General features: G+C 56.7%; 1 protein-coding gene across 2 annotated transcripts in view; it reads left to right on the top strand.

Annotated features, from left to right (window-relative positions):
• Positions 1–11826, top strand: part of LOC129818179 (metal transporter CNNM4) — a 54218-nt gene that overhangs the window by 7045 nt on the left and 35347 nt on the right. For both annotated transcript variants that reach the window (XM_055873855.1, XM_055873856.1), the window contains exons 2-4: positions 44–187; positions 2816–2953; positions 3380–3549. In XM_055873855.1, coding sequence (XP_055729830.1) covers positions 44–187; positions 2816–2953; positions 3380–3549 — 452 coding nt within the window. The remainder of the gene's footprint in view (positions 1–43; positions 188–2815; positions 2954–3379; positions 3550–11826) is intronic.

Here is an 11826-nt window from a genome sequence, read left to right on the forward strand (position 1 = left end):
TGGGTTCTGGTCTTGACTCTATCTCTGGTGTTCACCCTTCTAGGTAAATCTCACCTGGCCATCGTTCAGAAGGTGAACAACGAGGGGGAGGGGGATCCCTTCTACGAGGTGCTGGGATTGGTCACCTTGGAGGATGTCATCGAGGAGATCATCAAATCAGAGATACTGGACGAGTCCGATCTTTATAGTGAGTCAACATCAACCAACCCTGATTTAAACTACACAGGGACAATGGATCAGTCCAGAGTCAATTTACTTCTTCTGGAGTGTAATGAGTTAAATTATGGATGGCAATTGGTTAACACAACTCCTGGAGATCAACCCTCCTGCAGGATTTGTTTCCAACCCTGTTCTAACACATCTGATTCTACGAAGCAGCTTCTCCTCAGGACCTTGACTAACTGAATCGTGTGTTCAAGTGTAGGGCTGGAGCAAAAGCCTACCTATCAGCTCTTCAGGAGTTGTGTTGTATTGAAACAGAGGCTGCGTTGCAATTTCCCAACATCTCCTTCAGAATGCCAACCCCTCCACCAATTTCATACTGTCATCTCCCCTCTATCACTGTGTCCCATCTCATTTCAGAATGGTCAACAGAAAAATACATAAAGAGAACGAAGCTCCCATCCTCCTAAAAAAATGTTTGTGTGGATAGTGAATTCACTCGTGGTAAACATGGCTGTTGTCATTTTCCCTCTATCCTCTCTTCCTATTTTCTCTCTCTCTCTCAACTCTCTTTCTCTCTCTACTCTCTACTTTCTCTCTCTCTCTCTCGACTCTCTCTTTCTCTCTACTCTCTACTTTCTCTCTCTCTCTCTCGACTCTCTCTTTCTCTCTACTCTCTACTTTCTCTCTCTACTCTCTCTTTCTCTCTACTCTCTACTTTCTCTCTCTACTCTCTCTCTCTCTCTACTCTCTCTCTCTCTCGACTCTCTCTTTCTCTCTACTCTCTACTCTTTCTCTCTCTCTACTCTTTCTCTCTCTCTACTCTCTCTCTCTCTACTCTCTCTCTCTCGACTCTCTCTTTCTCTCTACTCTCTACTTTCTCTCTCTCTCTACTCTCTACTTTCTCTCTACTCTCTACTTTCTCTCTCTCTCTACTCTCTCTCTCTCTCTACTCTCTCTCTCTCTCTCGACTCTCTCTTTCTCTCTACTCTCTACTTTCTCTCTCTCTCTACTCTACTTTCTCTCTACTCTCTACTTTTACTCTCTATTTTCTCTCTCTACTCTCTATTTTCTCTCTCTACTCGTTCTCTCTCTCTACTCGTTCTCTCGCTCTACTCGTTCTCTCTCTCTACTCTTTCTCTCTTTTACTCTCTCTCTCCACTCTCTCTCTACTTTCTCTCTACTCTTTCGCTCTCTACTCTCTTTCTACTCTCTATTTTCTCTCTCTACTCTCTATTTCTCTCTACTCGTTCTCTCTCTCTACTCTTTCTCTCTACTCTCTCTCTCTACTCTCTCTCTACTCTTTCTCTCTCTCTACTTTCTCTCTACTCTCTCTACTCTTTCTCTCTCTACTCTCTCTACTCTTTCTCTCTCTACTATTTCTCTCTCTCTACTCTTTCTCTCTCTACTCTTTCTCTCTCTCTCTACTTTCTCTCTACTCTCTCTACTCTTTCTCTCTCTCTCTACGTTCTCTCTACTCTCTCTACGTTCTCTCTACTCTCTCTACTCTTTCTCTCTCTCTACTCTTTCTCTCTCTCTACTCTTTCTCTCTCTCTACTCTTTCTTTCTTCTCTCTCTACTCTTTCTCTCTCTACTTTGTCTCTACTCTCTCTACTCTTTCTCTCTCTACTTTGTCTCTACTCTTTCTCTCTCTACTTTGTCTCTACTCTTTCTCTCTATCTACTCTTTCTCTCTCTCTCTACTCTCTCTCTACTCTTTCTCTCTCTCTACTTTCTCTCTACTCTATCTACTCTTTCTCTCTCTCTACTTTCTCTCTACTCTATCTACTCTTTCTCTCTCTCTACTTTGTCTCTACTCTCTCTACTCTTTCTCTCTCTACTCTTTCTCTCTCTACTCTTTCTCTCTCTCTACTTTCTCTCTACTCTCTCTACTCTTTCTCTCTCTCTACTTTCTCTCTACTCTCTCTACTCTTTCTCTCTCTACTCTTTCTCTCTCTACTCTTTCTCTCTCTACTCTTTCTCTCTCTCTACTCTTTATTTCTTCTCTCTCTACTCTTTCTCTCTCTACTTTGTCTCTACTCTCTCTACTCTTTCTCTCTCTACTTTGTCTCTACTCTTTCTCTCTCTACTTTGTCTCTACTCTTTCTCTCTCTCTACTCTTTCTCTCTCTCTACTCTTTCTCTCTCTCTCTACTCTTTCTCTACTCTCTCTCTACTCTTTCTCTCTCTCTACTCTTTCTCCACTCTCTCTCTCTACTTTCTCTCTCTACTCTTTTTCTCTCTTCTCTCTTTCTCTCCTCTTTCTCTACTCTCTCTCTTTCTCTACTCTCTTTCTCTCTACTCTTTCTCTCTCTCTACTCTTTCTTTCTTCTCTCTCCACTTTGTCTCTACTCTCTCTACTCTTTCTCTCTCTACTTTGTCTCTACTCTTTCTCTCTCTACTTTGTCTCTACTCTTTCTCTCTCTCTACTCTTTCTCTACTCTCTCTCTCTACTCTTTCTCTCTCTCTACTCTTTCTCTACTCTCTCTCTCTACTTTCTCTCTCTACTCTTTTTCTCTACTCTCTCTACTCTTTCTCTCTCTTCTCTCTTTCTCTCCTCTTTCTCTACTCTCTCTCTTTCTCTACTCTCTCTTTCTCTCTACTCTCTCTCTCGACTCTCTTTCTGTCTCTACTGTCTTTCTCTCCTCTCTCCAGCTGACAATAGGAACAGAAAGAAGGTGGACCCTAACAAGAGAATGCGTGACTTCTCTGCCTTTAAGCACACCGAGAACGAGTGCAGGGTGAAGATCTCTCCTCAACTGATGCTGGCTGCTCATCGCTTCCTGGCTACAGGTGAGTTGACTATCACCTGACAGGAAGTAGCTAGTAGTAAACACTTTTACTATAGTACCATGGTATTATAGTTAAGAAGTTAACACAGGTCAACCAGATGTCATGGCATTTCAGTGGAGATTTGTCGGTTACACTTGTCCTAAAGCCTGAAGGTAGAACGCGTTAACTTGTTATAAGCATTTATGAGACTTTATAATGTCATTAAAAAAAGTCATCTCTATATATCAACAGAATTGTTGGTGTTTAGTCAGGATGATGTTGAGATGATTAGACATCATAATGGGTCATACATCCTCATAACAAGTCTTACAGCATCCAACTGCATCGTGTTCATGTCTTCTACACTTCTACAGCCTTTACTGTGACAGGTCTGAATTGATGGTACAATCTGTAAGTGATTTGTGGGTGTGTGTCTCCCCCCATCAGAGGTGAGTCTGTTCAGTCCCAGTCAGGTCACTGAGAAGGTATTACTGAGGATTCTGAGGCACCCTGACGTCATTCAGGAGATCAAGTTCAACGACAGCGACAAGCGCTCTGCTCTGCACTACATCTACCAGAGAGGCAAACCTGTCGACTACTTCATACTCATTCTGCAGGTACACAGAACATGCAAACGTACAGTCACACACACGTAGTCCAACATGTACAAACTTCAACACCAATGCAATATCTCTCCTCATCTTCCAGGTAGACGGCTCACTCACAGCTTTAAACACACACACAGACTGGATTAAGGTCAACAGTGTGATTCCTGTGGTGTGACTCAGGCTATTGGCTTTAGCTCTTTAAGTGTACTTGAGCACAGTGTATATATGGGTGGGTGTGTCAGATGACTTCATGTGAAGCTTCCTGGGGGGCAGACCAGACCTTCACTAATTGATCCCTCTTATGTAAGGAGAGACTGAGGGGGGAAGGGGAGAGAAAGACAGAAGAGGGGAGCAAGGAAGGGGGGGAGAAGGAGAGTAGAGAAGACGTGACTAGAGTCAGGTGGAAAGGTAAAGGAAGGAGAGGAGACAGAATGGGTCGAAGAGAGCGAGGATTGGAAAGGGGGGGAAAGTGGAATGATAATTGAAGAGGGGAGAGACCATGTGTTTCTGCTCCCACTGCCAGTGAACTAGCATCATCTAATCCCTCCCCTGTTCTCCTCTCCTCCCCTGTTCCCCTCTCCTCTCCTCCCCTGTTCTCCTCTCCTCCCCTGTTCCCCTCTCCTCCCCTGTTCCCCTCTCCTCTCCTCCCCTGTTCCACTCTCCTCCCCTGTTCCACTCTCCTCCCCTGTTCTCCTCTCGTCCCCTGTTCTCCACTCGTCCCCTGTTCTCCTCTCGTCCCCTGTTCCCCTCTCCTCCCCTGTTCCCCTCTCCTCCCCTGTTCCCCTCTCCTCCCCTGTTCCACTCTCCTCCCCTGTTCCCCTCTCCTCTCCTCCCCTGTTCCACTCTCCTCCCCTGTTCTCCTCTCCTCCCCTGTTCCCCTCTCCTCCCCTGTTCCCCTCTCCTCCCCTGTTCCACTCTCCTCCCCTGTCCCCCTCTCCTCCCCTGTTCTCCTCTCTTCCCCTGTTCCACTCTCCTCCCCTGTTCCCCTCTCCTCTCCTCCCCTGTTCCACTCTCCTCCCCTGTTCTCCTCTCGTCCCCTGTTCTCCTCTCGTCCCCTGTTCTCCTCTCGTCCCCTGTTCTCCTCTCCTCCCCTGTTCCACTCTCCTCCCCTGTTCCACTCTCCTCCCCTGTTCCACTCTCCTCCCCTGTTCTCCTCTCCTCCCCTGTTCTCCTCTCCTCCCCTGTTCTCCTCTCCTCCCCTGTTCTCCTCTCCTCCCCTGTTCTCCTCTCCTCCCCTGTTCTCCTCTCCTCCCCTGTTCTCCTCTCCTCCCCTGTTCTCCTCTCCTCCCCTGTTCCACTCTCCTCCCCTGTTCCACTCTCCTCCACTGTTCCACTCTCCTCCCCTGTTCTCCTCTCCTCCTCTCCTCCCCTGTTCCCCTCTCCTCCCCTGTTCCCCTCTCCTCCCCTGTTCCCCTCTCCTCCCCTGTTCCCCTCTCCTCCCCTGTTCCCCTCTCCTCCCCTGTTCCCCTCTCCTCCCCTGTTCCCCTCTCCTCCCCTGTTCCACTCTCCTCCCCTGTTCCCCTCTCCTCCCCTGTTCCACTCTCCTCCCCTGTTCCACTCTCCTCTCCTCCCCTGTTCCCCTCTCCTCCCCTGTTCCCCACTCCTCCCCTGTTCCCCCCTCCTCCCCTGTTCCCCTCCCCTGTTCCACTCTCCTCCCCTGTTCCACTCTCCTCCCCTGTTCTCCTCTCGTCCCCTGTTCTCCTCTCCTCCCCTGTTCTCCTCCCCTCCCCTGTTCCCCTCTCCTCCCCTGTTCCCCTCTCCTCCCCTGTTCTCCTCTCCTCCCCTGTTCTCCTCTCCTCCCCTGTTCCACTCTCCTCCCCTGTTCCACTCTCCTCCCCTGTTCCACTCTCCTCCCCTGTTCTCCTCTCGTCCCCTGTTCTCCTCTCCTCCCCTGTTCTCCTCCCCTCCCCTGTTCCCCTCTCCTCCCCTGTTCCCCTCTCCTCCCCTGTTCTCCTCTCCTCCCCTGTTCTCCTCTCCTCCCCTCCTCCCCTGTTCCCCTCTCCTCCCCTGTTCCCCTCTCCTCCCCTGTTCCCCTCTCCTCCCCTGTTCCCCTCGCCCCTGTTCCCCTGTTCCCCTCTCCTCCCCTGTTCTACTCTCCTCCCCTGTTCCCCTCTCCTCCCCTGTTCCACTCTCCTCCCCTGTTCTCCTCTCGTCCCCTGTTCTCCTCTCGTCCCCTGTTCTCCTCTCGTCCCCTGTTCTCCTCCCCTCCCCTGTTCCCCTCTCCTCCCCTGTTCCCCTCTCCTCCCCTGTTCTCCTCTCCTCCCCTGTTCTCCTCTCCTCCCCTCCTCCCCTGTTCCCCTCTCCTCCCCTGTTCCCCTCTCCTCCCCTGTTCCCCTCGCCCCTGTTCCCCTGTTCCCCTCTCCTCCCCTGTTCCACTCTCCTCCACTGTTCCACTCTCCTCCCCTGTTCCCCTCTCCTCCCCTCCTCCCCTGTTCCCCTCTCCTCCCCTGTTCCCCTCTCCTCCCCTGTTCCCCTCTCCTCCCCTGTTCCCCTCTCCTCCCCTGTTCCCCTCTCCTCCCCTGTTCCCCTCTCCTCCCCTGTTCCTCTCCTCCCCTGTTCCCCTCTCCTCCCCTCCTCCCCTGTTCCCCTCTCCTCCCCTGTTCCCCTCTCCTCCCCTGTTCCCCTCTCCTCCCCTGTTCCCCTCTCCTCCCCTGTTCCCCTCTCCTCCCCTGTTCCTCTCCTCCCCTGTTCCTCTCCTCCCCTGTTCCTCTCCTCCCCTGTTCCCCTCTCCTCCCCTGTTCCTCTCCTCCCCTGTTCCCCTCTCCTCCCCTGTTCCACTCTCCTCCCCTGTTCCCCTCTCCTCCCCTGTTCCTCTCCTCCCCTGTTCCCCTCTCCTCCCCTGTTCCACTCTCCTCCCCTGTTCCCCTCTCCTCTCCTCCCCTGTTCCCCACTCCTCCCCTGTTCCCCTCTCCTCCCCTGTTCCACTCTCCTCCCCTGTTCCACTCTCCTCCCCTGTTCTCCTCTCCTCCCCTGTTCTCCTCTCCTCCCCTGTTCCCCTCTCCTCCCCTGTTCCCCTCTCCTCCCCTGTTCTCCTCTCCTCCCCTGTTCTCCTCTCCTCCCCTCCTCCCCTGTTCCCCTCTCCTCCCCTGTTCCCCTCTCCTCCCCTGTTCCCCTCGCCCCTGTTCCCCTGTTCCCCTCTCCTCCCCTGTTCCACTCTCCTCCCCTGTTCCCCTCTCCTCCCCTGTTCCCCTCTCCTCCCCTGTTCCCCTCTCCTCCCCTGTTCCCCACTCCTCCCCTGTTCCCTTCTCCTCCCCTGTTCCCTTCTCCTCCCCTGTTCCCCTCTCCTCCCCTGTTCTCCTCTCCTCCCCTGTTCTCCTCTCCTCCCCTGTTCCACTCTCCTCCCCTGTTCCCACCTCCTCCCCTGTTCTCCTCTCGTCCCCTGTTCTCCTCTCCTCCCCTGTTCTCCTCTCCTCCCCTGTTCCCCTCTCCTCCCCTGTTCCCCTCTCCTCCCCTGTTCCCCTCTCCTCCCCTGTTCCCCTCTCCTCCCCTGTTCCACTCTCCTCCCCTGTTCCACTCTCCTCCCCTGTTCCACTCTCCTCCCCTGTTCCACTCTCCTCCACTGTTCCACTCTCCTCCCCTGTTCTCCTCTCCTCCCCTCCTCCCCTGTTCCCCTCTCCTCCCCTGTTCCCCTCTCCTCCCCTGTTCCCCTCTCCTCCCCTGTTCCCCTCTCCCCTGTTCCCCTGTTCCCCTCTCCTCCCCTGTTCCACTCTTTTCCCCTGTTCCCCTCTCCTCCCCTGTTCCCCTCTCCTCCCCTGTTCCCCACTCCTCCCCTGTTCCCCACTCCTCCCCTGTTCCCCTCTCCTCCCCTGTTCCCCTCTCCTCCCCTGTTCCCCTCTCCTCCCCTGTTCCCCTCTCCTCCCCTGTTCCCCTCTCCTCTCCTCCCCTGTTCCCCTCTCCTCCCCTGTTCCCCTCTCCTCCCCTGTTCTCCTCTCCTCCCCTGTTCTCCTCTCCTCCCCTGTTCTCCTCTCCTCCCCTGTTCTCCTCTCCTCCCCTGTTCCCCTCTCCTCCCCTGTTCTCCTCTCCTCCCCTGTTCCCCTCTCCTCCCCTGTTCCCCTCTCCTCCCCTGTTCCCCTCGCCCCTGTTCCCCTGTTCCCCTCTCCTCCCCTGTTCTCCTCTCCTCCCCTGTTCCCCTCTCCTCCCCTGTTCCACTCTCCTCCCCTGTTCCCCACTCCTCCCCTGTTCCCTTCTCCTCCCCTGTTCCCTTCTCCTCCCCTGTTCCCCTCTCCTCCCCTGTTCCCCTCTCCTCCCCTGTTCCACTCTCCTCCCCTGTTCCACTCTCCTCCCCTGTTCCCACCTCCTCCCCTGTTCTCCTCTCGTCCCCTGTTCTCCTCTCCTCCCCTGTTCTCCTCTCCTCCCCTGTTCCCCTCTCCTCCCCTGTTCCACTCTCCTCCCCTGTTCCACTCTCCTCCCCTGTTCCACTCTCCTCCCCTGTTCCCCTCTCCTCCACTGTTCCACTCTCCTCCCCTGTTCTCCTCTCCTCCCCTCCTCCCCTGTTCCCCTCTCCTCCCCTGTTCCCCTCTCCTCCCCTCCTCCCCTGTTCCCCTCTCCTCCCCTCCTCCCCTGTTCCCCTCTCCTCCCCTGTTCCCCTCTCCTCCCCTGTTCCCCTCTCCTCCCCTGTTCCCCTCTCCTCCCCTGTTCCCCTCTCCTCCCCTGTTCCCCTCTCCCCTGTTCCCCTGTTCCCCTCTCCTCCCCTGTTTCCACTCTACTCCCCTGTTCCCCTCTCCTCCCCTGTTCCCTTCTCCTCCCCTGTTCCCCTCTCCTCCCCTGTTCTCCTCTCCTCCCCTGTTCCACTCTCCTCCCCTGTTCCCACCTCCTCCCCTGTTCTCCTCTCGTCCCCTGTTCTCCTCTCCTCCCCTGTTCTCCCTCTCCTCCCCTGTTCCCCTCTCCTCCCCTGTTCCCCTCTCCTCCCCTGTTCCCCTCTCCTCCCCTGTTCCCCTCTCCTCCCCTGTTTCCACTCTCCTCCCCTGTTCCACTCTCCTCCCCTGTTCCACTCTCCTCCACTGTTCCACTCTCCTCCCCTGTTCTCCTCTCCTCCCCTCCTCCCCTGTTCCCCTCTCCTCCCCTGTTCCCCTCTCCTCCCCTGTTCCCCTCTCCTCCCCTGTTCCCCTCTCCCCTGTTCCCCTGTTCCCCTCTCCTCCCCTGTTCCACTCTTCCTCCCCTGTTCCCCTCTCCTCCCCTGTTCCCCTCTCCTCCCCTGTTCCCCACTCCTCCCCTGTTCCCCACTCCTCCCCTGTTCCCCTCTCCTCCCCTGTTCCCCTCTCCTCCCCTGTTCCCCTCTCCTCCCCTGTTCCCCTCTCCTCTCCTCCCCTGTTCCCCTCTCCTCCCCTGTTCCCCTCTCCTCCCCTGTTCTCCCTCTCCTCCCCTGTTCTCCTCTCCTCCCCTGTTCTCCTCTCCTCCCCTGTTCCTCCTCTCCTCCCCTGTTCCCCTCTCCTCCCCTGTTCTCCTCTCCTCCCCTGTTCCCCTCTCCTCCCCTGTTCCCCTCTCCTCCCCTGTTCCCCTCGCCCCTGTTCCCCTGTTCCCCTCTCCTCCCCTGTTCTCCTCTCCTCCCCTGTTCCCCTCTCCTCCCCTGTTCCACTCTCCTCCCCTGTTTCCCCACTCCTCCCCTGTTCCCTTCTCCTCCCCTGTTCCCCACTCCTCCCCTGTTCCCCACTCCTCCCCTGTTCTCCTCTCCTCCCCTGTTCCACTCTCCTCCCCTGTTCCACTCTCCTCCCCTGTTCCCACCTCCTCCCTGTTCTCCTCTCGTCCCCTGTTCTCCTCTCCTCCCCTGTTCTCCTTTCCTCCCCTGTTCCCCTCTCCTCCCTGTTCCACTCTCCTCCCCTGTTCCACTCTCCTCCCCTGTTCCCCTCTCCTCCACTGTTCCACTCTCCTCCCCTGTTCTCCTCTCCTCCCTCCTCCCCTGTTCCCCTCTCCTCCCCTGTTCCCCTCTCCTCCCCTCCTCCCCTGTTCCCCTCTCCTCCCCTCCTCCCCTGTTCCCCTCTCCTCCCCTGTTCCCCTCTCCTCCCCTGTTCCCCTCTCCTCCCCTGTTCCCCTCTCCTCCCCTGTTCCCCTCTCCTCCCCTGTTCCCCTCTCCCCTGTTCCCCTGTTCCCCTCTCCTCCCCTGTTCCACTCTACTCCCCTGTTCCCCTCTCCTCCCCTGTTCCCCTCTCCTCCCCTGTTCCCCACTCCTCCCCTGTTCCCCACTCCTCCCCTGTTCCCCTCTCCTCCCCTGTTCCCTCTCCTCCCTGTTCCCCTCTCCTCCCCTGTTCTCCTCTCCTCCCCTGTTCCACTCTCGTCCCCTGTTCCCCTCTCCTCCCCTGTTCTCCTCTCCTCCCCTGTTCTCCTCTCCTCCCCTGTTCTCCTCTCCTCCCCTGTTCTCCTCTCCTCCCCTGTTCCCCTCTCCTCCCCTGTTCCCCTCTCCTCCCCTGTTCCCCTCTCCTCCCCTGTTCTCCTCTCCTCCCCTGTTCTCCTCTCCTCCCCTGTTCCCCTCTCCTCCCCTGTTCTCCTCTCCTCCCCTGTTCTCCTCTCCTCCCCTGTTCTCCTCTCCTCCCCTGTTCTCCTCTCCTCCCCTGTTCTCCTCTCCTCCCCTGTTCTCCTCTCCTCCCCTGTTCTCCTCTCCTCCCCTGTTCTCCTCTCCTCCCCTGTTCTCCTCTCCTCCCCCTGTTCTCCTCTCCTCCCCTGTTCCCCTCTCCTCCCCTGTTCCCCTCTCCTCCCCTGTTCCCCTCTCCTCCCCTGTTCCCCTCTCCTCCCCTGTTCTCCTCTCCTCCCCTGTTCTCCTCTCCTCCCCTGTTCTCCTCTCCTCCCCTGTTCTCCTCTACTCCCCTGTTCTCCCCTCCTCCCCTGTTCTCCTTTCCTCCCCTGTTCTCCTCCCCTGTTCTCCTCCCCTGTTCCCCTCTCCTCCCCTGTTCCCCTCTCCTCCCCTGTTCCCCTCTCCTCCCCCTGTTCCCCTCTCCTCCCCTGTTCCCCTCTCCTCCCCTGTTCCCCTCTCCTCCCCCTGTTCCCCTCTCCTCCCCTGTTCCCCACTCCTCCCCTGTTCCCCACTCCTCCCCTGTTCCCCTCTCCTCCCCTGTTCCCCTCTCCTCCCCTGTTCCCCTCTCCTCCCCTGTTCCCCTCTCCTCCCCTGTTCCCCTCTCCTCCCCTGTTCCACTCTCGTCCCCTGTTCCCTCTCCTCCCCTGTTCCCCTCTCCTCCCCTGTTCTCTCTCCTCCCCTGTTCTCCTCTCCTCCCCTGTTCTCCTCTCCTCCCCTGTTCTCCTCTCCTCCCCTGTTCTCCTCTCCTCCCCTGTTCTCCTCTCCTCCCCTGTTCTCCTCTCCTCCCCTGTTCTCCTCTCCTCCCCTGTTCCCCTCTCCTCCCCTGTTCCCCTCTCCTCCCCTGTTCCCCTCTCCTCCCCTGTTCCCCTCTCCTCCCCTGTTCTCCTCTCCTCCCTGTTCTCCCCTCCTCCCTGTTCTCCTCTCCTCCCCTGTTCTCCTCCCCTGTTCTCCTCCCCTGTTCTCCTCCCCTGTTCCCCTCTCCTCCCCTGTTCCCCTCTCCTCCCCTGTTCCCCTCTCCTCCCCTGTTCCCCCCTCTCCTCTCCTCCCCTGTTCCCCTGTTCCCCCCTGTTCCCCTGTTCCCCTCTCCTCCCCTGTTCCCCTCTCCTCCCCTGTTCCCTCTCCTCCCCTGTTCCCCTCTCCTCCCCTGTTCCCCTCTCCTCCCCTGTTCCACTCTCCTCCCCTGTTCCCCTCTCCTCCCCTGTTCCACTCTCCTCCCCTGTTCCCCTCTCCTCCCCTGTTCTCCTCTCCTCCCCTGTTCTCCTCTCCTCCCCTGTTCTCCTCTCCTCCCCTGTTCTCCTCTCCTCCCCTGTCCCCTCTCCTCCCCTGTCCCCCTCTCCTCCCCTGTCCTCCTCTCCTCCCCCTGTTCCCCTCTCCTCCCCTGTTCCCCTCTCCTCCCCTGTTCTCCCCTCCTCCCCTGTTCCCCCCTCCTCCCCTGTTCCCCTCTCCTCCCCTGTTCCCCTCTCCTCTCCTCCCCTGTTCTCCTCTCCTCTCCTCCCCTGTTCTCCTCTCCTCTCCTCCCCTGTTCTCCTCTCCTCCCCTGTTCCCCTCTCCTCCCCTGTTCTCCTCTCCTCCCCTGTTCCACTGACCCTGTATTATAGCTACTGACCCTGGATCTGACCCGGTATTATAGCTACCGACCCTGGATCTGACCCGGTATATTCCGACGCTCACACTGACGCTCACACACACAGAGAGAGAGAGGGAGGGGGGGGGAGACGCTCACACTGACACACACGCACACACAGAGAGAGAGAGAGAGAGGGGGAGACGCTCACACTGAC

The sequence above is a fragment of the Salvelinus fontinalis genome, chromosome 21 (assembly GCF_029448725.1).
Source record: "Salvelinus fontinalis isolate EN_2023a chromosome 21, ASM2944872v1, whole genome shotgun sequence".
NCBI lineage: Eukaryota > Metazoa > Chordata > Actinopteri > Salmoniformes > Salmonidae > Salvelinus > Salvelinus fontinalis.